The sequence below is a fragment of the Sander lucioperca genome, chromosome 3, assembly GCF_008315115.2.
Source record: "Sander lucioperca isolate FBNREF2018 chromosome 3, SLUC_FBN_1.2, whole genome shotgun sequence".
Lineage (NCBI taxonomy): Eukaryota > Metazoa > Chordata > Actinopteri > Perciformes > Percidae > Sander > Sander lucioperca.
In genome coordinates, this window is record NC_050175.1 from 16,746,678 (window position 1) to 16,772,725 (window position 26,048).

At 39.6% G+C, this 26,048-nt stretch overlaps 2 protein-coding genes across 3 annotated transcripts in view; both read right to left on the minus strand.

The window, feature by feature from the left end:
• Window positions 1-1,088: 1,088 nt before the first annotated feature.
• On the minus strand, window positions 1,089-25,542 carry smyd2a (SET and MYND domain containing 2a). Its single transcript, XM_035999390.1, has 13 exons — window positions 25,530-25,542; window positions 12,380-12,650; window positions 10,844-10,907; window positions 10,039-10,149; window positions 7,798-7,858; window positions 6,566-6,693; window positions 5,866-5,933; window positions 4,884-4,986; window positions 4,678-4,788; window positions 3,299-3,419; window positions 2,919-3,093; window positions 2,265-2,373; window positions 1,089-1,568 (listed from the first exon to the last, which is right to left on the minus strand). The coding sequence occupies exons 2-13, from the start codon at window positions 12,550-12,552 to the stop codon at window positions 1,485-1,487; spliced, it is 1,308 nt and encodes a 435-aa protein (XP_035855283.1). The 5' UTR covers window positions 12,553-12,650; window positions 25,530-25,542; the 3' UTR covers window positions 1,089-1,484.
• galnt2 (UDP-N-acetyl-alpha-D-galactosamine:polypeptide N-acetylgalactosaminyltransferase 2) overlaps window positions 14,779-26,048 on the minus strand; it is a 61,198-nt gene continuing 49,928 nt past the window's right edge. For both annotated transcript variants that reach the window (XM_031314037.2, XM_031314036.2), the window contains 5 exons: window positions 22,972-23,064; window positions 21,896-21,979; window positions 21,273-21,399; window positions 19,502-19,621; window positions 14,779-19,359 (listed from right to left, as the gene is read on the minus strand). In XM_031314037.2, coding sequence (XP_031169897.1) covers window positions 19,204-19,359; window positions 19,502-19,621; window positions 21,273-21,399; window positions 21,896-21,979; window positions 22,972-23,064 — 580 coding nt within the window. In that variant the 3' untranslated portion in view covers window positions 14,779-19,203. The remainder of the gene's footprint in view (window positions 19,360-19,501; window positions 19,622-21,272; window positions 21,400-21,895; window positions 21,980-22,971; window positions 23,065-26,048) is intronic.

A 26,048-nucleotide genomic window follows, 5' to 3' on the forward strand; every position in this document is an offset into this window, starting at 1 on the left:
ATACTTCATTATGGTATGAATCAAATGTGTCTCTCTTTAGCTTAAAAGAGTGCAAAAATGAACTTTGCACTAAATCAGACATTAAAGGGAGATGAATTTCCCTTTTTAATAAATATTTCATTCATTCTTGTTGATTATAAAATTAAAAGTGTTTGGTGAGGATGACCCCCCCCCCCCCCCATTATCAACTGCATGTAAAAGGTATATCCTACCAAGTTATACTGCATGTTAATATTTTGCCCACTACTAATTGATATAATTCCCAGGGTAATTCATGATGCTTAGGCCTAGTCCACACCTACACGGGTATTTGTGAACACAGGGTTTTTCTCTCCATCGTTCCATAAAAAATAAAAAAATAACAAAAAAGGTACAATAATGCATCTCTTGACAAAAGGCAACAAAAGCTACAGTGTTGCGCCTTTATCCTGAGAGCAAAGAGTCTGATCCAGGATCACTGGTCAGGTCATAGTACCAATGTCTTCACTTCAGTACCTGGTCTCAGATCAGCACCCCTGTCTAATGATACACTGTGAATAGAGAATTATAGCTGGTTTCTTGTCAGTTAAAACTGTGGCCCCTTTGGTCAAAAAGCCTCATATAAAAAAATAAAACACACAACATAAACAATAAAACATGCAACACTAAAACATACTGTAAGATAAGCCAATCAAACCACTGGTTATTCATTTAGGAATTGTTCTTTGCATTCTTTTCTCCGTTGCTACAGAGTACCTGATGCATGGTCAGTCATCATTTCCTCACAGTTTAAAACAAGAATCAATGAAACCAGAAACTTTGTTTGATAGAATTAAAATGCATTGGCTGGGAATAAGTTGCAATGCCCTCTTAACAACTACTCACTAGTTGTCCAAATCATTAAACAACTGCTCTGGAGCACAACTGTGCAGCTAAAACGGCTAAAGACTTAAATGATGGTGAAACACAATCTGTTGATGGATCTACAGAACACTGTGAATGATTTCTGTCTCACAAGGAAAGAAAAACTAGGCATTTCATGTCAGAAAATGGAGCTTTCGTAGCTGTCACATGAAAGCTTTGTTTCATCTGAAAGAAAGCTTTAAAGCCAGTCTTAAAGTTTTTATTTTTTTCCCACTGATGTCATTTCTTAAATTACAGTAATGGTGTTGAATGGGTTTAATGAGCTTCATCACACAAAGTATTTCAGTCACTTTTTTTCATTCCAACCATTTAAACCCTAATTTGTCGGCTTTTAACTCCAGATCTGAAAGTAAGTAGGGAGCTGCAGGTACAAAACGTGGTCATCCTCAGCTCACAGTCATATGTCGACTCTAGACATGAAAAAAGAAACCCAGCCTACAAAGAGGTGTGACAAAACGGAGAGGTATAAGATGCATGGCATGCAGTTGTGATGTGTATTTGTGTTGTTGTTGCTTTAAAAAGAGGTTCCTCAATCCAGTGCCTCTTTCTTTAATCCGTTTGCTCCTCCTGCTGCACCTCATTTACTTCTGCTCCTCGATTTCTCGTTTGACTTCCGCTACATAATTGTGATCCTTCCCATGAGCCACCTCCATGATGGCAATTGCCTGAAGACAGAAAAAATGTAAAATTTAAATCATGATTTAAAGACACCACATTCCGTGGAATGACCAAATTGCAGTTGTACGATGTTGTTAGCTCACGACACATTTGTACAGCGTAGACTGATGGCAATTAATGGCTGTCGCGTTGTTCTGTGGTTTGAACCACACAAGCAACTGAGTCACCTCATACCTCAAACTTCTGGCTGCAGTTGCCTTTTACAGCTCACTTATCCTGTGCTACATTTTCTTTGGAGCCCACATTATTTTCTACCTTTACTTTGCCACCTATTAAAAGCTATAGTGCGTAGTTTCTGTCTCCCCCATGAGGAATTCTAAGTAATGACAACAACACTGTCGCGTCCACATGACACAGCCTTCCGTGATCGCGCCCCCACCCGTCCTCCACGCAGTTGCAAATAGCCAAGGAGGACACGGAGGATAAAAAAAACATGATTGACTCTTCAGAAGAGGTAATTAGCTTCACTCGAGATTCTGCGCGGGAAAGTCACCGGACGACACAATCTTCTGAACATAGCCATACTGAGAAATACAGAGAGAGTTGTGTTGAGCTGATAGTCTTAATTAGCTTTGTAGCAACTCATTTGGCAATGGCTTGAATGTAACGGATGTTCAATAATATCGAAAGAGTTACGCAATAAAGCTTTAATATACCAACTGGCCAAATGTCTGTAAACTTACCTTCTTCAGCGCTTTGACTCCCTGTGCCTTCTTCTCAAGCCCCAAATACAGACGTCCCAGTTTCAGATACATAGACGCCACATTCAGAGAGTAAGCTGGGTAGTGAACACTGTAGAGAGAATATAATTTACACATCAAGCTAAGCAGTGAATGCGAGAGGAAACAAGATATCATCTACAATTAATGTTACAATGGCTTTTGTTATCATATCAAGCTGGGAGAGAACAACAATAAAATATATGGTAGATGTGGTTGAGTTGTGTGTACAACGTGGGGAAATATTTAACGGAACACAATATAACATGTGTTGTAGTGTTTATATTGTAGATTGGACAAATGACAATTCAATAAAGTAAATAACACATTAATACAATTATTCAGAGCTGCAAAGTAAAGTTAAAACAGATGATTAAAGACTAAAATAGTAATTAAAATCCCCATTCTTACAAGAACTTTGTCTTGACAAACTCAGACGTCTAGAAAAAAATCTCATTACAAAACTGGGGTGATTTTTTCTACAGTTATTTATAATCTGCCTCTGTACTGGGATTGTCTGACAATAGCGCTGCTGGTACAACTGATTGATTTACTTTGGATTACCATGTACTGTAACTGCATTACTGCCCCCTGCAGATCGCTCACAGATCAATCTACCTGTATGGCTGTATGATCTTCTCTCCGTAGCTCATAGCTCCGTCCCAGTCCTGCATGTAGAGACAGACACCCATGGCCTGATACATCATGTGCAGCATGTAGACGTTGGTGTCTGCAAATATAGCTCCCATCTTCTCCTGGCTAAGCTCACACATCTCCAGCAGCTCACTGGGGGGTGCCAGAGAGTCAAGGACTAATGACACAAACAATGTAGAGAAATAAGAGGAGACAGGGAAGTGAAAGGTTGTCCTTGATCAAGAAAGAAGACAAACTGACAGACTGAGAGGGAAAAGACTTAAGGTCAGAGAAAATGGAAACAAGAGAGTGAAAAAGAAATGCGGGGGGAGAGAAATACAGGTTTAAACAGAGGAAGAGGATATTCTTGTAGTGTTTGGCTCTCCTGAACTCCTCGATGACATTCTTGGCGTAATGGACCATGGATCGGATTTCCTCTGGCTCTGGTGGAGAACTTAGCTTCCTGATCTCCATTTTTGCTTTGTCCTAGATAGAGATGGACATGAACGACATAGGGAACAGTTGTACGGTAACGTATCCGACACAAAACACTCTAAAGGAAATTATGTGAAAAGAACAACGATGAGACAGTCTTTTAACTAAGGCAACACTTGCAACACTAGCCGCGTCCCAGTTTCATACTACTGTACACACTAATCCTGAGCAGTATGTAGTATGTTCACATTGGATAAGTGACACAATTAAAATCACTCAAACTAGTCAGTTTACATAGCACACTGATTGAATCTGCTTAACTTTTTAGCGTGATATCCATTTATTGTCCCACAATGCAATGCACAATGGGAGCTACTCACAGCTGGAAATTATTAGAAACTACTTGCCAAGACTGCTCCTGGAATATCTCACAACACATGTTGGTTTGTCATTCCAAAAAACTGGCAGTAGTTTTAAAAGTCAAAATGATACCAGACATATAATTTCCTGCCAAAAGAAGATAAACTATAAAGAATGGTGAAGTAATTTTGATATTTATTTAACTGTCATACGCCTAAAAAGGTGCTCAGCCTGTCTGGGCTTACAGAATACCACTTACATTACCTACAGAGTCCAGAGAAAAGAAAAGGAAACTGAATACATGTGGCAACCACATTTGATCAGATAAACAAAGTAAACATGCAACACTCTCAGACGTTGATGGAAAGCATCTAATTAAAGTGGAACCATGTCAAAAGTCTTGTCTTGTCTCTAATAATGGACATGACATTGAAGTTACATACATCTACATTTATTTATCGTACATATTGAACAGACTGGAATGTTGAGCAGACATGGACAGAATATAAAGTGCATTTTATTTTCTACCTCATCCACATCACACAGGTGACACTTTCTGTCCTCGTCTGAGACTGAATTGAAAGCGTACCTTGCACAGCCTCTGGTCTAGACTATATAGCATATATGATCTGCATATATGTATATAAGTATGTAGAATGGAATTGGGACACAGCTACCCAGTTTACTTGCCAGTGTGTAAGACACAATTTCAAACCCAGTAACACAACAGAAACATGGCTTCTGTTGCTGGCTAAGTGAGGACACTAACGAGGCCTGAATCTGCAGTATTTCTCCAACAGTCAGCTGAGACTGAGGCAGATAAGAAGCCTTCTAGTATATTCCTCAAATCCACAATGCAAAAAGGTTACCTACATTCTATATATTAAAGAAGTGATTTGGAAAAACTTAATAAATGCGTTTGAGCTCTAGAGAGACAAGTCAATAGTACCTTAGACCTGGTGGTGCACTCAGTACACTGGCATGTGAAGAAGTAGGAATCTAACAACCTCTCTTTCCTGTCCTCTGTTGGATAGAGCAGGTCTATGTAGCTGTTAAAGATCTATGGAGAGAGAGAAAGGGGGAGATGAAAAGAAAATCCAAATTTCTGTCCCTGAGAAGCATCTCTGTTGCTAGATGAGTCCAGTGTTTACTTACCTCATCGCCAGGGTTTATCTCTTGGACAGCTCTGACCTCTGCCACTGTGCCTTTATAGGTCACTATGACATTAGGACTACAGCTGTGATTCATCAGTGCTACACTAAAAGGAAGAAAAGGAAGGAGGAGAAGCACAAAAGTTGAAAAATATAATTGTGAAAACAGAGAATTGTGATAAAAGCATTACATTTAGCAGATTTATGATTGGGATTGCATGATCATTTATGTATATGCTACACTTATTAAAACAAAAAGAGAGAAAAACTAAAATAATTAAGCGAGTCAGAAGCAGCTGAGATATACAAAGATTGAAATCGCAAAACAATGAGAGAGCGGTAGAGGAAGGGCACAGAAGTGGAGACTGAGTATGAATGTAAGGAGACAGACGGAGAAAAGGAGGAACAGCTAAAAATGATCATTTGATTTCATTTGTAACATGTTGACAAATACTGTCCTTTCCAACTTAATGGCCCCTTTTACCCATGCACTTCAAACTTATTGTACGTGAGAACGGCAATGTCTGAATCAGTTGGATCGGACATCAAATGGACTTTACCATGCCAGTTTCCTAGTACAAAGACTGTGTAATCTCCGATTGAGCCCATGGGTGAATAGAGCAGCTCACTGTGCGAGAGTATTCACGGCAAGCAAGTGGGCGTGTTGATGACATTTCTATTATGCAGCACGTGAAACAGAAAGAAAACAAACAGAGGGTGAAGAAGAAGGGGGATTTAGACAATTTACTGTCGGTAAGGGCCAACACTGAAATGATCAGACAGATTCAAGGAACAGCAAGAGTCTTGGTTGTTTATGACCAAATTACAATATATGTCCTGCCTCCTGCAAGCTCTACCCAGGCCCAGCCCTCGCCTAAACCAAACAGAGTATTCATAGTAAGTGAGAACGTGTCTGACACAGAGATTCTCCTGTTGTGTGGTACACATGTAAAAAGGGAAACTCCGGTCGGCATTAGGCTACTTACTCAGGAAAAACAGCTGATCCCAGATGGGAGAGCTCCTCATCTTCTATAGTGAAACCATTACAGTTAACCTGGAGACACAAAAAAAACAGAAGGAGAGCCAGAGTAAGAAAGAAAGAAGGGAAGACACAAACAAACAGGTGGAGACAGCAGGGTGAGTGATATCATAATACAACTTGCATCCCCCTCTACTCACATGTGCTGTAACATCCCCTATCTCCATACTCCACTGAGGAGGAGAAGGAAATCTGGTAGTGGAGATTAAATGTAGCTGTGAGATAAGAAGCCAAAGAGGCTGCTGGTGTAGCTTGGAGACAAGGGGACAGCAGCACTGACAGACGGATCAAATTAAAGAGCTAACCGCTGTAGAGTTAAACAGACAGGAGCAGTGGGTGTGTGCGATACAGATCCTGGTTTCACCTCAACATGTGCTTCAGTGTGTATCTGCTAACAAGTGAAGGACAACTGGGGTTGATGCGAGTGGATGAGAATAAAAAAAGATGTGTGAACACAAGCATTAAGCATGCATATATTTGCACACTGCGTGTCTAAATCTTTTGTGTATAACCCAGCATGTCCTTCCACAAACCTTTCCTAACCAATCATACGACAGTGACAAAACACACAACCAACCCAAGATCCTGGATCCTTCACGGAACAGAAGGTTTTTTATTTTAAAGGACATAGTGTTATTAAATGTTACCTGTGCAAATAGCTCAGTGAGAGCCTGTTTGTCAGGAAGGTCACTGATGTGTCTGGAGTAGAAGTGGTGCAGCGCTGCTATGTCTGTCTGGTTCATCTCGTCCTTCTCACTGTCCATCTTATCTAAATCTAGAAAAGGCAATGAAACACAGACAGAAAAAAGAAAGAATAAGAGAGACAATAAAGACAGACAGGATGGAAAGAACGAACAAAGACAAAAAGGGAAAGACAAATGAGAGAAAGAAAGGGTTTGGCTGGTTGTGAATAACACTGGAGCCTTATTGGGCCACTAGCTGGACTTAAGACATTTAGGGTTCTTAAGTGTTTGAGGCAGTGCTTTCATTTTAGAGAAGAGGGATTACTAAAGGGGAATTGATGAACAGCCAGGTAAAGACAAAAGATAAAGTTGATTATTCATCCAGAATTATATCAGTATGTTTTTTGTTGTTGTTTCCCCATAGAAAAACCACTCCGTGTTAGTAGGTGTAGAATATACCACTGCAATGCCATGTGTCATTCACACACACACACACACACACACACACACACACACACACACACACACAGAGAGAGAGAGGGAGAGACTGGCGGCAGCAGCTGGCCACTGATTTTCTTTGTGTGCATGAGAAGACAGGTGTGAAGGTTAATTCTGTGAGAATCCTCTGATGACACATCTGAGCCTCCAACAACAGCTCATACTAAAGGAGCAGAGAAAACAGTTTGTGGGCACTTACGTTAGAACACAGTCTTGTTTTTCGATGAATACACTCTTAATCAACTTACAGTGTACGCTACTGATATAAATCTTAATCTTAAATTAGAAAGAGTTTTTTTTCCCCCTTGCAACAGTGTTTGGAATTAACACGTAAGAGCTTCTAAGTACAATCAGTGTCTCCCAGAGAAGAGGGTTGAGTACTTTGCCCAAGGGCACAGTGGCAGTAGATTTTAAAGAAGGGTAGAGAACATGAAATTACAGCACCCAGAATCTTGGGATTTAAATCCCAGAGCTCTGCAGACTTGGAGTGAATAAAAAGAGACAGAACCAAGACTGGAGGCTACAACAGAGCATATTAATAGACACAGTGATACAACTGCAGAGACACAGAAAAATCACACACACACACACACACACACACAGTATAACTAAAACTGCACACAAATGTAACTAAACTGATGTATGCATGCGCACACACACACACACACACACACACACACACACACACACCTACTTACGGGATTCAAACTCTCTGAGCAGTAGCAGCCTTTCTGAAGGGGTGCGCTCTGTTGTGACTCTCTGTAACATGAAAGTCATTTTAGTCAAAAAAGCAAAATCATGAAAATACATAAAATACAAAATAAACAAAATTCTACTTTCTCAATGTTTGCTTATACTATAGCAACTGGTTTTGTTAAAGACTTTCCGGCCAATTAAGAAGTCATAAAAACACTTTAACAGTACAGCAGCTGCTGAGCACAAATGCTGAGCTGAGCTGCTGAGCAGTCACTCAGGAACGTTGGGGTTCCAAGGCACCAACAGATGAATTTAAACACAGAGTTAAATTACAACACAAGAAGTTCACATTGCAAGAGTATAGTTTGCTCTTATGTAATTGTTTTTGTCGGCGCACAATGTGACCAAAGCTGATGTCACTTTGAACAAGTCACCTTTCTGAACTGCAATGTATGAATAGCAAAGGCATGACACCCATGACACTCCTCTGATACTACTCATGCAAAAGTATACAAATGAAAATGAGATTAGTCTTTGCATTGCTGCTTATTATCAGGCTGGCCACATATACTATTTGCCTCTTTATCTTGTTTATAGGTTGTTTGAAGGTTTTAAAATGTTTGTTGATTTTTCAGTCACATTGTCACACGGTTCCTTTTAGCCATCAGCTTTCAAATACAGGCTGGTCATTTTAAGTTTTCCTAGCACTTGTGATGAGAATCACGTGTTACTAATAACCTATTACTGCCTGCTCCATTCCCTTTAGCAGTGCCAGAGTGAGACAGCCACAGAAGCACAAAGCATGCACAGTACCTGAATAAACCGCAGCCATTATTCATGTTATTAGTTACACCTGTGTTTGACCAGTAAGAATGTCCACTGTGAGAAAGATATATTATGCACTTTTTCTAATTTCTCCTATTATTATTGTTATTATTATTATCCTTTTATTTACTTATTGTCCAGCTATTGTATATCTGGCTACTAGGTTTATGGGGGGTGTGAGGGGTTGGATGGAGAGACAGGGAATGTGACAGTAATAGGAGATAGTCACTGTGTTACTGCATTTGGATTGTAAGTTGAGCACTCGGTTAAATAAAATATAAAGGAACACACCGACTTATTGGGACTTTAGCTTATTCACCGTATCCCCGAGAGTTAGACAAGTCCATACATACCCTTCTCATCTCCGTGCGTGTTGTAACTCTAGCTTAGCCCAGGTCCTGGAGGTAACCGGCTCCATCTAGCCTACTGCTCCCAATAAGTGACAAAATAATGGCAACATTTCCTACAAATAACAAGGTCACATGAGACACAGCCATCTTCTAACCGTATATAAACTGGGAACTATATTCTCAGAAGGCGAAGCACTGCTACTTCTGCTACTTGGGTGGAGTGATTTGCTCGCAGCACCTGAGAAGCCCCGTGGTGAGGAGCAGAGAGTAACCACTAACAACGGTGCTTTTCAGGTGTTGCGCTAATCACTCCGCCCAAGTAGCAGTGCTTCGCCTTCTGAGAATATAGTTCCCAGTTTGTATACGGTTAGAAGATGGCTGTGTCTCATGTGACCTTGTTATTTGTACACACTGTGACTATACAAATCACAATCTGTAAATAGGAAATGTTGGTGTTATTTTGTCACTTATTGGGAGCAGTAGGCTAGATGGAGCCGGTTACCTCCAGGATCTGTGCTAAGCTAGGCTAGCGGTGGGGGCGTCAGACAGAGTTACGACACACACGGAGATGAGAAGGATATGTATGAACTTGTCTAACTCTGGGGGATACGGGGAATAAGCTAAAGTCCCAATAAGTCGGCGTGTTCCTTTAAGAAAAAAGAAAAAAAAGATATATTATGCGGTCCACACTGGATAATTGTAATTTAAAACTATATAGTTCCGTTTTTATTTAGTCTTAGATCTCCATTCTAGTTAGTTTAACACAATTTTAAATGCACATACAGTGCTTCAGTTCCTGTTTAGTTCTTGCTTTAGTCTTGGGTCTAGTCTTATTTTCAGTGTCATAAGCATTACTAACCAGTACCCGACAGATTAAAGGTTAAAAATGTTTGATTATAAATTGAAAAGGATGATGTCTCATTTCACATCTAGCTTCTTGCTCTTTGCTTGCTTTTCACTGGTGTTTTATGTAAAACAGTTCCTGCATTAATATCTGTTGTTGCTCCGAATAAAAAAAGACATCTCTGAATGTTCAAACATTTCTACTCCTACTTCTTATTACTGTACCTGTTTCACGATGATTCGAGCCACCAGTCTGACAGTCTCTGATGGACACCAGTTTTCCCCATAGGCATTCATAGCTACACACTCCAGCTTATGCATGGGCCAATCACCTCTCTGCACACACACACACACACACACACACACACACACACACACACACACACACACACACACAAAAAGACAAAAATAACAGTTATTAACCCTTCATTATTAAAGCAAGCAATCGCATTCAACAGTGCAATAGATGAGAGAGAGACAACAAGCAAGAATGTGAGAGAAAAAGAAAGAGAGAGAATCATATATCCACAATGGATGATAAATGATGTTATTTATTACAAAGCAAATCATCCATAAATTATTGGTCGAGGTACTTGTACCTCAGTCTATTGCTCTCTCTCACACAAAAGAAAACTCCTCAGTTTTACTGCAGTGCACGGAGTGCGTTTTGTGCCATGAAACTAAAACTAGCAAAAGGCAGAGGGAGCACAGGTCGAATTGTCATAGCAACAGCAGAGTGACCGCGTGCTCTCCCTGTCTCTTGCTGTGTGCTGCCTGCACGGAGCTCTGCTAGATCAGTTTTTAATGTGTGGTCCAAGAACAATAACTGTGAAGCAAAATGCTCAACTTTTGGCACCACATGTATCGATGCACACAAAGGACTCAAACTTAAAACATTACTCTTAGTTCTGTTCGGCGTAAAATGTTTTCATGATCAGTTCCTTTACCGTGGAAACTGGCACGCATACTCGCAGACAGAAACTACAAGCCCTTTGTGAAAAAGGAAGCAGGAAGCAGAAAGCTCTCTTACCTGACAGTCAACATTGCAGTAGTAAGCCTGCTTACACTTGCCACACTTAAAAAGGTCTTCTCTCCTGTAGAGACATGAAGATATAAACACATTACTCCACTACAGCAGCTGTGATAAGTGGATCGATTTTGTCAGCAGCAGGATTCCTGAAATAACAAACTGTGCACCTTCATCTGGGGAAACATCTTTACGTGATGCTTTTCAGCTGGCTGATGTGGGATTACATTTTTACTGACATATGTATGAAATCTTATCAACAATATACAAAGGTATACAATACTAACAAACAATAACTTCAATATAAGTGGGAGAATTTTATACTTTACACATATACGTGTGAGGTGGACATAGTGCAAGTAGTGTAAAATGGAATGCAATTTAGATACTTGTTATATTCATTGTTAAACAGATGGTGAATGAGGCAGTCTTGCAGGTTTGCTGCTGTGACAAAAGGTGAGACGCACAGATCACAACACATAAGCTCAAACACCAACAAAAAAGTTAATTAACAGTAGTTTCAAATCTTTAATTTTATTCATAACTGCTCCATACAGTATGCACTAGAATATGACTTTCCAGCACCCCCATGTGCACATGCACCCCTGGCCTTCTCATCTCTTGGCTCCTCCTCTCTTGGGACACATGGACAACTATATTTAGCACCCTAACCTTTTACTGCTCTATAAACCTTAATGGCAGCTGGGGTAGGACGCATGAGTGTATGAAAGTGTGAGAGGGAGACTTAATTCCACGCTAAAAAGTCTCATAGAGAGAGTCAAAGTGCATCAGATCTCAACAGGACAAGTAGGCAAGGATTGATGAAGGTGCAGTGCACTGCCTACACACACACCTACACATATACATGTATCTAATATCTATGCATGTTGTAGGCCGCCCTTTCTAACCACTCCACATTCTACACACCACTGGAGCAGGAAACTTCCAACAAATGACTCAAATACATGTGCAACTGATAAATGAGTAAACTTTAAAACAAAAAAATAACAATGACACTGACAGACTAATATCATGAAGACTGCAGGTCAAGTATATCACATTAGAGAAAAGGTTGAAAAGCAGTGAAGAGCTCCTTAAGGTGAGCATTTTACATGTGATTATACTGTAAGTAGCATATTCAAGACTGTGTACAAGCATATTAATAGACTCATTAAAGCGGGCTTTTTTTAACATCTTGGCTTTAAAACCACCAGTAAGGCTGTTGTACGTTAATGTTGGCATCTATTTTAGACTCTCCTAACTCTGCAGTGCTCCAAACAAATGCTGCAGTCTCAGTCAGGTGAGCTGCCTTACCGCACTGACCCATTTCAGTCTGCACCAGCTAGGTGTCCAGAGGTTCACAAGCTAACCTAGCTAGGAAAGGAGGTTAGCCATCGTTCAACTGGACACATCACTCGCTTTGTTCCGTTAGGCTAAAAAAAAAAAAAATACAAAAAATACAAAAAAAAAAAACCACCAGCCTGTTAGCTAACTGTCACAGAGGTGTTTCCCAGCTGTTTCAGAGAAGCAAGATGTTACCTGGAGAAGCAGTGCTCACAATGCGCTCCCCTCTCATTCACTGTCAACACGTATGAGTAGGCAGGGCAGGCGAACACCAGCTCCCCCTCCGTGAAGTGCCTCACCGCCCGCAGGCCTCTGCCACTGCCCGGACTCAGGAACCTCTCCATGCCTTCTATACCTTCGTTCTTCATGGTTTGTGGTTTGTAGTTTGTTTACGGTTCTTCGGTAAGATACCACCGACCACCACCGGTGTGCTGGGTGCTTTAATCAGCTTCTGCCCTGAGTGAGCCTCGTCTTCTTCTCCGGTCCTCTGTGTCTGGTGTGGCTCTCATCGCCCCCTGCTGGAAAGGCTAAACCACAGACGGGTAACTACTGTTCAATAACAGTAAATAGGGTAACGCATACGTACTAATGGACGTTTTAATAAACAGATTGTAGATGTCTGACCTGATATAAAAAAACCAATTATTTATCATTAATTATATACTTGCCCTGTCTGCGCTGTTTGTCGTCTGGTGTAGTCTCGCATTGTGACTAGCCTATACTTCTGGTCTGACCCATAGACTGCATAGTCTGACCTAATATATCTTCTCTAATGCTATGTGATTCCATGTTGTCATGTTTGTTTTGTACGAATTGCCTGCATTGTACATGTCCTACTTTGCATGATAGCTTGCTTTTTCGGTTCAGCTGCTTCATGTTTTCGCCTGCTTTCTTCTGTTCTAATTGTATGTGTTTTATTGTTGTTTTAATGGTTAATTTACCATCTGGCCAACAGTTGAAAATGAGCTTTTTGGCAAACACTGGCACATTAACAGTGATGTTTATCACTGTGCATTGCATGTGCATACAATTAATAAATACACATATAAACACAATAGCTATCTGATGTATGACTTAAATAAATATTTCAACAATGCCTCTTGCACTATTTGTAACCCTGTAGATAAACATTGACCTGTACATACAGTTTATTGTTTTATATAGACTATACATTTCTATATTTTCACATCTATTTGCTTGTATATCATTTTATTGTTGCTTATTTTTGTTTAGCCTTGTTGTACTTATTTTAGTAGTTTTTGTGTAACTTTCTATAACACTGTTGTGTGCAAATAGGTCACATCGAGAGCTACTGGAAATTGGAGTCAAAATCCTAAACATAGTTGAACAATAAAGTTGATTAAGATTAAAAGCTCTGGGCATTAAATATTAATATAGCTTTAAAAAATATTATCTATAAAAATGATCTTCATTATTATGCAAATGTCCGTCTAACCAGATACTTTACTGGGTACATACTGAATTTTAAAGTACCAATTTATCAGAATTACTGGCAGACAGACAGACAGTGATGTCCTATACAGTACACATGGCCAAATTACCAAACCATACTTTTGTGTACTTTTAGTCTGGAGCTGTTTTTCATTGTTTAGATCAGACTCTTTAGTTTTAATTAAGAACAGTTTTTTTAAGATAGTTCAGAAGATATTCTTATAAAATTAATATATTTCCTTTATTTGCCTAATACATTTACACATACGAGGAAACCCTTTGGGATGAACTGGAACACTGACTGTGAGGCCGGCCTTACTGTCCCTGTCCAACCTAAATGCACTTACGGCTGACTGGGAGCAAATTTCTGCAGCCAGGTTCCCAAGTCTTTTGGAAAACCTTCCCAGAAGAGTGGAAATTGCAGCATATGAATGGCCATAGTTTTGCAATGAGATGTTCAACAATGACATATAGTGATGTCCACATACTTTCCTTGAGGAATCTCAAAAGAACAAAATGATTCAGTACAGAACCATGGCTACCTCTTTAGTTGGTACAAAATACAATTTGGGACTAAACATGGACTTACCTCAAGTATTTGTCCATATAATACACATTGCATTTTAAATGTGTCACTACATAAACCATATTACCTTTGCCCCAGTATATATCTCTGCCAGAGGAAATATTACCCATCTGCATGGTTCTGAAATTTGGGGCTTAGCTGAAATTAACAGGACATTTGTATGTATTGTGTGGTTATTAGGACCAAAACATGTTGCTAATGAATTAAAAGGTCTACCAGTATTTTTATAATGTTGCCCAAATTGCTACCTCATTGCACAGCATATGGTTGGTTGGAGGTCAGGCTGCCATTCACTTAATATAAAGATCAAAACAACATTTGACTGATGGATGGAAAATTATCCTTCTTCAACTATTAAAGGAGCTCCATTGTCCATCCTAGAACAATGGAGGTTTTTGCAGATAGTGGTCCAGTTCCACAGTATAACAGTGAAAACTGAAACAGACCAACAGAAACATCAATATGCTCTGAGTATGTTTGTGTTGGTGCTTAAGTATCTATTGTGAGCTCGCACCACCGACCACTGAAGTGGACCAAAATACTCGACACCGTTTAGTTTATATATATAAATGCATTTATTTAAGTTAATCATTTCTCCTCATTCATTCAAAGTTGAATTTCTGCAGTATCTATAAAACAGGGGACAGTTAGAAGCGCTGTACAGTCTGACAACAAACCTAGGAACCGCGGCTGAGTACACTGTGTATATATGTACATACTGTACACACACTGATGTCGGTATATACAAAAATATACACTTTTACATGTGTGACCCCTCGTGCCATATCACCTACCACCGACGTTCAATGAAGCCTCAATCCTTTTAGAAAACACATTATCACCCCATCACTTCATTGATTAGTTTCACCTTTTATCGGTCATTACTGGTTGATTTACTTTTACAGTATTTTGTCTTATGTGCATGTTCACACTCGCTGTTACTGTCACTCAGGAGCTTAAGCAGTCCTGAGCTGCATATGTCTCAGCAGGGATTTTCACATATCAAAGGAAGCTTTTCTTCTGTTAATCCTAAATGGGGATTTGAGGCGAGGGATTTGAGGTGGGCTGAAGGTGGAAGGCATCCCTCCTGTTTGGACAAATCATGACATAACTCTGCTCTGTTTAGGGGGGGAAGCTGAGAGAACACAAAGCTTGACCTTTACTCCTCATGTTAAACTCCATCAAATAAAGCTGTTGATTGTTTCCCTTCAAAACATGGTGAGAATGAATAAAGTCCTACTAACTCAGTGGGGTAGATGCTCTTGTTCACTGACTGGTGTCCCTTTTAATGCTAATAAAGATGCCTGTCTGCAAGATTGACAACATTCTCCCTCTCTTTGATTGGTGCTTTAAGCTAACACATACAGACACATTTGGTTCTGCCTCAACAGACATTTTGCAGACACAGTTAAAGACTTTTAAGAAAAGTGCCAATTTTGTTCCCTGTATCCATTATAGACTGACACCAGATCAGCAGCTAAGAGACGTCCTAGCCCCGGCGTGTCCTGCAGGTCTAACCAAGACTGGGAAGAAAAATGAGACACACAACATATACTATCAACAAATGTGTAACAAGTTATCTGCGACTCATTCTGCATTTCCAAAGACTTTTCCCCCTTCTCATTCTTCTTCATACAGAGATAATGGGAAGGAAAATGTTGGCACATTGTGCTAAAGATGTAAACATTTAATCATCCAATCAAAATGAGGCGTGTCATTTCTTCTGTGTAAAACATAAAAATAATAAAAAAATTAAATAGCAAGCTTTTCATCTTCACAAGAATAAGACTGGTTTAAAAGGAAAAGGCTTTAAACAACATATCTGAACCGTTGTCGCAGACAGTATTGCCATGGTCACTCAGGTGTGTGCCGTTTGGTTCTCATGCCTATTTAGCCTGTACTGCCTGGCCATCAGAAATTTACTATCTTGAGTCCCTTTTTCTTTCTTGTTCTGGTTCTGTACTTGTTACCCACAAGAAGTGTGACAATAGAGGGCGCTATACACCACTAAAAACATCACGTTGTCCTTACTGACAAAGTCAAGGGCCAGATACTTTGAAAATGAAGACCACCAGGTTTTTATCTAACTAAACGGTAAGCAACATATAAGCATCTAAATTTGATGACAAATGATCTTCTTAAGGATGTTTGATATGAAGGAGATATAAAGGAATAATTCAGTAACAATGATAGAACCTGCACCCAGCCTATGAATTATGAAGTTTAGGCTGTTTGATCTACAATACCACGTGTGTGACTGCAGATACTGTTTGGATCTTTACAGTCTATGGTTTGGATGCACAATGTACAACTTAAATTCCAATAAGCTCTTCAGTATTCCAATTATGGATTTGCAACATTCTTAAGAAATTAACTCAAAACTGAAAATGTTACATATGTTGTGCAAATTTTCAAACAGAATGGCAAAAAAACTAATTAGTTTAGTAGATTAGTCTACCTAAAACCTTAAAATTAGAATTGGGCCTTTTGAGTCTGGTCACCATGAGAACTAGGCTCACCCTCGGGTCTGCCGAGCCTCACAGCACAATGCAGTGACCTATCAAGTCATAGGATAAGCTTTCCAACCAGCTGCAGTGTCAGCTGACCTTTTCAACTCCACTCACTCTGCTTACAGTCGTGTGAGTGTATTAGATAAGACAAACATCAGGTACAAGGAAAAATGGCATAAAACAAACAAAAGACATGGAACAAAGGATGGAAAAGTATCAGACGACGCAGCACACATGACCAGCTGTCTTTGTCCGCTTCGGTAACACAGTAAAACTAAGAAATCAACATGTGAAAGTAAAGATGTGAAAATGAGAGAGGAAGAGACATATTGAGACACAGAGAGAAGATTTGACATTAAAGAACACTTGAGGCTGCAACTTCTTTCTAGAATAAATTAGGAAATATGTGATTTTTAAGCCATTTCTGTTCAAAGATGTTTTGTGTTAATGTAATTGCCTTGAAGCTGCCAAGTAATGAGTCGCTCCAAATTCAATTTCCCCAAACTGTACCATCATTACTCATCAGTGACTAACAGTACAGAGGATCATAGCAGTTAAGATGAACCCATGTTGAAGCCCAGGAGTGACTAGTGTTGCAAAGATGAACAACAGGCATCAGGTAATGAAGTAGCAAACAGATAAATGTACTGTAAATAGTATCAGTGACTAATAAGTGGCACAATGCTGTTTGGTGACACCAACACCTTGTTCCACAGAATAAAGTAGTTTGCCAAAATAAACAAGATCGTCAGTAATTTTTATCATCAAAAACTTGTGCAATCAGTAAAATATGTTCACGTCTTGCAGAAGCCAAGTGAGGACAAACAGTAAAACCTTGTTTATTGCAGTTTCAACCTATTGAACAGATGGCTGATCTAACAGGCACAATGAAGAAAAAAGCTGGGCAACCCTGTGGGAGCTGGTTGGTGATACATGCAGCTAGAAGGAGCTTTTCAAAACACATGTGCACATGCACATTTCATACAGTTGAATTTTCTTTTGCATGACATCTGTTCCCAGACTGGAATAAGCAAGGTTTTACTTTTACCTCTGATGTCAGATCTGGAATGTTAGCCACATATGAGCGCTGCCGTTTCCTTCTATTGCTGTGCAAGAGCAGGCAGGTGTGTGTGTTGAAAGTACAGAAACAAACATCTCAGTCATACCATGTGTGGGCATCTCGGGGTGGTGGTAATATAAATGTCCCTGGTATGCTTTTGCAGCCAACACCTGTTATCTCTAGAGAAAAAGCTGCAATATTAAATCCAGTTTGGATGTGATTATTAGACAGTAACCTTCCTACAATGGCAATATTAGACATCGGCAAAGAAAATGATCTGTGCAGGAAAAGAAGATATATAAACTGAGCCGCTCCACAGGGAGCAGTTAGAGAGCAGCGAGAGTATGTAAAGAAAACCTTTTTCAATCGCTCAAAAACACAAAAACATCCATTCGAAATTTGGTTCCATTTTTTTTGACAAAAGTAAACAAAAAAAAGACTGTTAAGAGATTTCTTTAGAGACATAATGGTGTAGAAGTGAAGATGCTGTGGCAGCCAGTGCTACAGCCTGACGACAAACAGTAAATCCTGAGGGGTGGCTTCAAGACACTTCCTGGTTTCAGGAACTGCACCTCCGGCCGAACCAAACCGGTGTCAGGCCCCATCCAAAGCAGAGAAGCTCCTCCCTGAACACCCCCCCACCCAAAAAAAAACCACAATCTGAAGGGAAAGCTGTGTAGAAATCAAAGCAGAACAGACCGCATTCTTCTGTCCACTTTGCCTCTCTTTTCTCCGTTGATCCTGTGAACAAATGAGAGGAAGCGAGAGGAAAAGCTCAAGGAATCGAGTTCATTTCCTCCCTTCACTTCACTCTACACCCAAACCTCACCGAAACCACAACCTAAAGTTCTCTAGCTCAGTGTGGTGAAACAAAGAGAGAGCACCGTAGAGGAGCAACAACACCAAAGTCCCATTCTTTCAAGAACGAAAAAAAGCTCCTGCAAAACCTCCGTGGAGAGTTGACAGCAAGAAATAAAAAAATATTAATAACTAAATAAAATAATTACAAAGTAAAACAAGTTCTACCTCACCAGCATTAAAGAAAGTAAAAGAACAATATTTGCCTCTGGAACCATCAATGAAAAAACACTGAGGTATGTAGTTTGGATGGAACGCTTTTAGCCTCATCATGATCATCACTGTCACCATCCATCCACCAGATTCAGTCAGTTTACGGGTTTACTCCATTATGGTCTGCAAGCCCCTCCCCCAGTGGGTGTGGCTCTTTGTTATTTTGGGAGGGGTAAGTGTGGGGGAGAGGTGTATAGACGTGGAGGAGAAGCAAGAGGGATCCATTTATCCATCAAGTTTGTCTTTCTCCTCGAGTCTATTTCCATCTCTTTGTCTGTGTTTCAGAGTCTGTTGTTGTCCCTATCCGTTATCCAGCTCTTCCCAGGGCCTGTAGCGCCCCCTATGATTGTAAATTGAGGGTGAACTTCCACTGTTGGCTGAGGGTCAGGCTGCAGACCTCCACAGTGAGTCCGCCCATCCTGGCACTGTGGCTGTCCAGACAGAGGTTACTGCCCACGTGACGAAGCTTGGAGTTGGACTCAATCTGCTCCCATTTCTGGTAAGACACAAACATGTCATGACATAAACCTAATGTTAAAGTATAGAAATGTTACAAATGTGCATTGGTACTATTTGTACTAATTTACAAGCGAGAGTACAGCTCTGATAAACACCCCAACCAAAGTGGGTGTTTTTACCTGTCTGCTGTCGTTCTCTCGACACCCTTGTAGTTTGATGAGGGAGGCGGCCGTTCTGTCCACCACAGTCAGACACAAGTCCATGTGTTTGACTGACTTATCCTTAGTCAGGGCCCACTCCTTTACAAAAATGGATATATATGAAAACATTAGTATAAACACACTTCTGTATGCCCACATGCTGGGGCTAGGGATGTTTTGAGCAAGCAAGTCTTTTTATATGGAGCATTGGCCAATATCATGTTCAGATCTGATGTTTTATACTTAGAACATAACGCACAGTACTTATACTTGACAGCTAAATACTTCAAATGGGAGCATTCATTTTTATTTTTCATTCTATTTTTTAAAGAACAAAGTATGCAAACTGTTTTTTTTTAACAAAGTTCTTAAGTCCACTTTCTTACTTATGACAACTAGCAAAGACTAACAGTAACAGTGGCATTAGAAGATCGTCCTTAAAATATAAAATACTAGTCGAACAAAGGATGTCTTAATCACATTGGTTGATCCAGTATGTCTTAGATGAAATGTAAGACCAGCTCTTTAGATCTACACATAAAAAAGGAACTCTTGCTCTATTATGGTTCCGACTGCACTTATTGAACAAACTGCAACAGGTAATAGTGGTGGGGTTCAGTGACTTAATTTCAAGTGTCTGTGTTACTGATTTTAACTGACAAAAAGAATTATGAGTGTGCATCAAGACGCGCCCCCTTAAAGCATGTTGCCTAAGGAGCCGTATTTAAAATAGAGCGTCAGTTCATTTCAAGCTAGATATGAGACCATAAAATGTGGTTGTAAAAATTAACAACTACTCATACGGATAGTTTGTCAATATTGCAAAATGATGGAGGTAAACCAGATATGTGAAGTCAATGGTTGTTAACGCTATGTGACACTAGTTTTCCCAGTAAGACCACTACACCTGCCATTCTATTTTAGGAAGGAACTATTTGAGAAACTGCAGACACAAACACACTGGTACGAGCTTATGCACACACACGTACTGTACACCTTTCACATTTAAAGTGATCCAAGATACTTGCACTTCCTCCAAGAACAATGTTAAAATACTTCCATGTACAGATATTCTGTATGAACGAGGCTTCAGTATGCATGTTAAGTTTGCAGCTGGACTGACATATAGACTACATGCATTGTAAAAACATATGTAAAACATATTCATGTAAATATTCACTTTTTACTTACTGCAGGTTAGGTACGATACTTGGCTTTAAGTCTCACTCATAGAAATAGAATTAGAGTAGAACGGACATTGAACTGTTCGTCCTGGTCACGTAACTAGTTCATGAGAAAATAGGGATTGTGGTTAACTCTTAGGGTGACAACACTCGTCAGTGGGGCCGTAGTGTGCATTGCACTCACTAGTTTTATCATTTAATGACTAGAATTTGATGACTTACCAATAAAAATATAAAGCAATTAAATCCAGCAATCCTCAATTCCTCTCTAGCAGCAAGGCAACAGTACACATAAAAATGGCTGCCGATTTGACCATCGTGCTATGTTGATTTGAATGGGGAATGTCCGTTCTACTCTCATTCTATGGTCTCAGCTGACCTTTGATTAAAAACATGCTTTCTCTTTTTAGTAACTGCAGTCTGGCTAAACAAAACATATTGTATGCAACATTTGTTGAATCCTGTAGTATATCCACTGAGTTCTCACCACCACTAGTGCCACCAATGTGTCTTTAGAGCAAAGGATTTTACAAGCTGACCTGCGTGTGTCCTCGTAATAACGCTACCTGGTTTCCCCCAGCGTTGTGGCATTCATAGACCCCCACCACCCCGTCAGCAAAATGACCCAGGGTGTCCAGACAGTTTCCTCCCTGCTGCAAGGCTCCAAACGCTATGTCCTGGTGGTCTGGGACTCTGAACACACACAAACACTGTATTAACTCTATCATGCTTATACCATATCTATAAAGATATCAAGGCTTTATTATTTAATAGTAAAAAAATTGAAAGTACACTTAAGAGGACAGAAGTAATGTGAGCTCAATAGGGAGAACAATGGTTTTGTACCATTTTTCTTCTGACAAATAAGGCAATATAACCTTATTACATCTGAAATTATTCAAATCTGTTACATTCATGCATTATTAATCTCATTCATGTGAGTGACAAATTGCAAACCTGCCAAAATGTAATAATGTGCCTGAGTCATAATTGCTAGTACGGTTAGTCATTAGTGTCACCACAGTCTTAGGAGGAAACATTAGATCCCAGCACACAGGAGATCACAATCATACTGATACTGTGGTCTCTTACAACCTAAGTCCTCGTAATACTGTCATTTAGTCTCATTACACAATACTATACATAGCGTCATACCATGTACCGTATCATATTGCTCAAATTTTCTTACCGCAGTTCAGGGTAGACATTCTCCAGGTACCATTTGAATGGCTTGCAACCTAATCTCTTCTTCATCTCCAAACGACTCTGGATACTGATGGAGAGAGAGAGGGGGAGAGAGAGAGAGAGAGAGAGAGAGAGAGAGAAAGAGAGAGAGAGAGAGAGAGAGAGAGAGAGAGAGAGAGAAAGAGAGAGAGAGAGAGAGATATTGATTGATTAAATTATATTGCCTTGCACGGCAGCCGAATTCTCACAATATCACGAGATCATTTGAGAATCGCGGGGTCACATATCACGAAAATCCATCTTGTCAGGCTCCAACCTAATGCGTTTGTGTCTAAACTAAATGCTTACTGCACCAATCAGCTTCCGATGGACAACACACCATATGGCGCGTCAGGTTATAAATTATATCCTTTCTGTGAGGGAAGAACGTGGAGGCCTAGGGCACCTCTGCATCCTTTGGGAAAATAACTTAGGCTGGCACTGGAGGGAGATGCCAGGAGTGTTCCTACATGGTCACATAATGAGCATTTTTATCTTTGTCCAGCTGCACTGTACGGATGTGAGAGTACTTTTTGTTGTGTGGCCTAATCTGACAAAAAGTGGAAAAGGGTGAACAGAGCAGCAGTCAGCTAGTATATAAAGTGAAATAAAGTAGAAACACAAAAAAGAATACAAATCATATTGCTCAAATTTTACATGGCATGGCTAAAACATCTATCACTAGCCTATAAATATCCATCTACCCCCTTTTCATGGATCCTCGCTTCTTTTTACCAATGCATTGTGTGTCCATCATGGTCTTTTGCTTTGGCATATGCTGTCATAATCTAACACTAATCCCTTCAAACTGTCAAATAACTGTCAAATAATATGGCAGTCTTTTGACTTTTTGCCCTCTTTTAAGCCACATTAACTGCCTCATGTCACTTCAATGAAAGGGGTCTGACTTCTTTTATAGCTGACATACTGCTAATTGGCAATCCAATTAATATGCCAATTCCCGTTGCTGCCTTTAGAATTTTTTGATGTAGCTACATTATGCTGTCTGGCTTCTGTAGGGCTCATACTAATGGTACTTACTTTCCATAGGGGACATTTCTCGCTGAGGGGACAGCAGCATAGTAGAAGTTTTTGTACTCATCCATCCACACCTCTGCTGCTCTCCTCGTGTTCCTGACAGAGAGGTGAGAGACGACAAATGAGGGAAGGGTGACGGACAGGGAGAAAATGGGGCGAGGTGTGATTGAAGACAGGCAAAAGGTGATATGAAACCGAGAACAAGTGAGAAAAATTAAGGTTGGAGAAGGAAATGAGAGACAGGGAGATAGAAGACGATGGAAGAACAGGGACAGAGAGACAGATTTAGGATAAAAGGTATGTGGCAGAGTGCGTCAATGTTGCATGGGAGCTGTGCCCAGAAATAACCAGTCATCTCCAAACTGGACCGAATTCCAAATGTGGCCGAGATACATGGCACTAGACAGACAAACCCATGCACACACTCTCTCTCCTGCTCTCAGTCTTTCATACATCTCTACAGCCAGAGGGCAGAATGCCACTGGTTAAACAGACACATGTGAATGAGTGTTTATTTTTCCAGTCACTGCATTCACTGGTCAACAGTGTGTGTGTGTGTGTGTGTGTGTGTGTGTGTGTGTGTGTGTGTGTGTGTGTGTGTGTGTGTGTGTGTTTGATGATGTAACATCACAGTACTGCCATTAAGGCAAGTGAACACTTGTATGCAAATATGCTGCAGCTGCACTGTTTTATACCTGGGGTCTGTCTCATGAAGTAGGATTACTGAGTTGGCATAACCAGAACAGCCCCCCAGTCCATGTTCCACATTTGGTGAAAGGACATTCACTAAGCACGGTGAACTCCCTTTGTGTTTTACTCAGCACAGTTATCAAGCTAACTTTATTATAGCTGAAACAATTAGTTGATTAATCAATTGATTGACAGTAAAATTAATCAGCAGCCATTTGGATAATTGCTTCAGTCGCAAAAAGGAAGTTCCCTAAAAGGAAGTTTTCCTCACCACTCAAGGTTTCTGCCTAAAAGGAGTTTTTCCTCGCCACTGTTGCACTAAATGCTTGCTCTTGAGGGAATTATTGGAATCGTTGGGTCTTTGTAAATTATAGAGTGTGGTCTAGACCTACTCTATCTGTAAAGTGTCTTGAGATAACTCTTGTTATGATTTGATACTATAAATCAAATTGAATTGAACTGAATAAAAAGCAAAAATACCAAACATTCCCTTGTTTCAACTTCTCAATTTTGAAGATTTTATGCTTTTTGGTCTTTAGTGATAGTAATGTTTATTGCGATATTACATAAAACAAAAGATGTGCTCAAATCTTCAAATTCATTACATATATTATACTGTTCCTTTATATTGCCATACATTACATATTATGTGGAAATATGGGGAAACATGGCAACAATTACTAACCCTATTTTTATATTACAAAAAAAAGAGCAATAAGACTCATTAACAGAGCAGAATATCATGAACCAACAAACAGATTATTTATAAACTCACACACACTTAAATGTAGAGACTTGGTGGAGTCCAAAACAATGCAAATAATGTATAAAGTAAAAAATAGGATAGTTTCAGACTGTATCCAGAAGCTGTTTCGGATTAGAGAGAGCAAGTATGAACTAAGAGGAAAGTGCATGTTGACAAAGATAAAGATTAGAAAAAAATGTAAAACAAAGATGTATATTAACAAAAGGAGTAAATGTGGAATCTTTTAGATTAGGAAATAAAAATGTGTAACACGCTACAAAGATTTAAAAAAAAAAAAAGTACTAAAAAAGAAGATGCAACGTGTATATGAATGTATTTTGTTTTCTTTCATATCTTCTGCACGTAATATGTGTTAATATGTAATATGTTTACATACATTTAATAAGATTGATAAGCTTCTGAGGGACCTAAGTACAAAATATAAATAAAATAGAATGTAAAAAGGGTAGGTGTAGTAAACAAATGCTTCAACCTACCCCTTTTTTCGGTCACTCTTGATTAGAAATGAGTTAAGATGACACTGTATGAATTAAGGTGACATTTTTTTGTTTTTGTTTTACCATTTATGTTATGTATGTGATGTGTATCTATGTGATCGAAATAAACTAAACTAAACTAAACTGAACACCTTTGGCTTTTGGACTGTCAGTCGTACAAAAAAAGCTCTCTGAAGACGTCACTTTAGGTTTTAGTAAATTGTGATGCAATGTGGCATTTTCTTACAGTTTTTAGACCAAACGATAATACATTTAAAAAAGTAATCGCCAGATCAATCAATGTTGAAAATAATTGTTAGTTGCAGATCTAAACTTTATTAATAGTGCATCATGAGACAGGCCCCAGCTGACTGTCATAAAACATCTGAAGAAGTTGTGACCGCAAAGACTGATAGAAGGTCTTATGATGCGTCAAATATAGCCACGTTTTATAGTGTATTGTATAGAAAATGTTAATTATTACAAACAAGCCGGCAAGGAAACTCCAAGGGAACTTCATATGCTGCTCCCAGTACACTTATAAAGCCATCCAAGCAGAGAAAAAAACATGCATTGTCTTGTCATAGCTCCCCAGGGTCACTGGCAGCAGACACAGGGAGGGTGTAGACGATGACGAACTGAAGCAGCCTCAAAGCACAGATGATACACGAGAACACCACAGCTCCCATTAATTAATAAATTATATTTTGAAAAGTTGGAAAGGGTTATGCAACTACTTTTGAGACTGCAGAAATGTGGTCCACAGGACGTGTCTAAGCTGAAATGGCAGGGTCACATCCATAGCCAGCATGTTATAATAAGCTCTGAAACGGTTTGATCTAATGTTGAAGTTCATACATATCCATTGGAGTCTTCACTTTTTGCTTTCATCCAGCTCAGGGTCCATTCACAATGTATAAGAATTACCCCAGTGGATAAGTATTATTAAGATGTCAGTGCTCTTTACTTGTGCGCCGTTGGATTCATTTCTATCTTAAGCATCCCTGTTGGTCACAGCCTTCAGGAAACATTTGGTCATTTTCATCTGCAAAGTGACCATTGTAGACACCAACTTAAGATAGAGATGAGGCCAAAGATACTCCACATTAATGGACTATTACGCCCTTCATTTCTTGTTTTTTTCCACA

Bases quoted from the DNA above. Each gene is read 5' to 3' on its own strand.
- smyd2a (XM_035999390.1), bottom strand. From the start codon at position 12,552: ATGAAGAACGAAGGTATAGAAGGCATGGAGAGGTTCCTGAGTCCGGGC. The intron at 4,987-5,865 runs GTAAGTAGCCTA...TCTTCCTTTTAG, and splicing joins GGATCAGCTGTTTTTCCTGA to TGTAGCACTGATGAATCACA. The intron at 2,374-2,918 runs GTAGATTGATCT...TTCTCTCTACAG, and splicing joins AAGATCATACAGCCATACAG to TGTTCACTACCCAGCTTACT.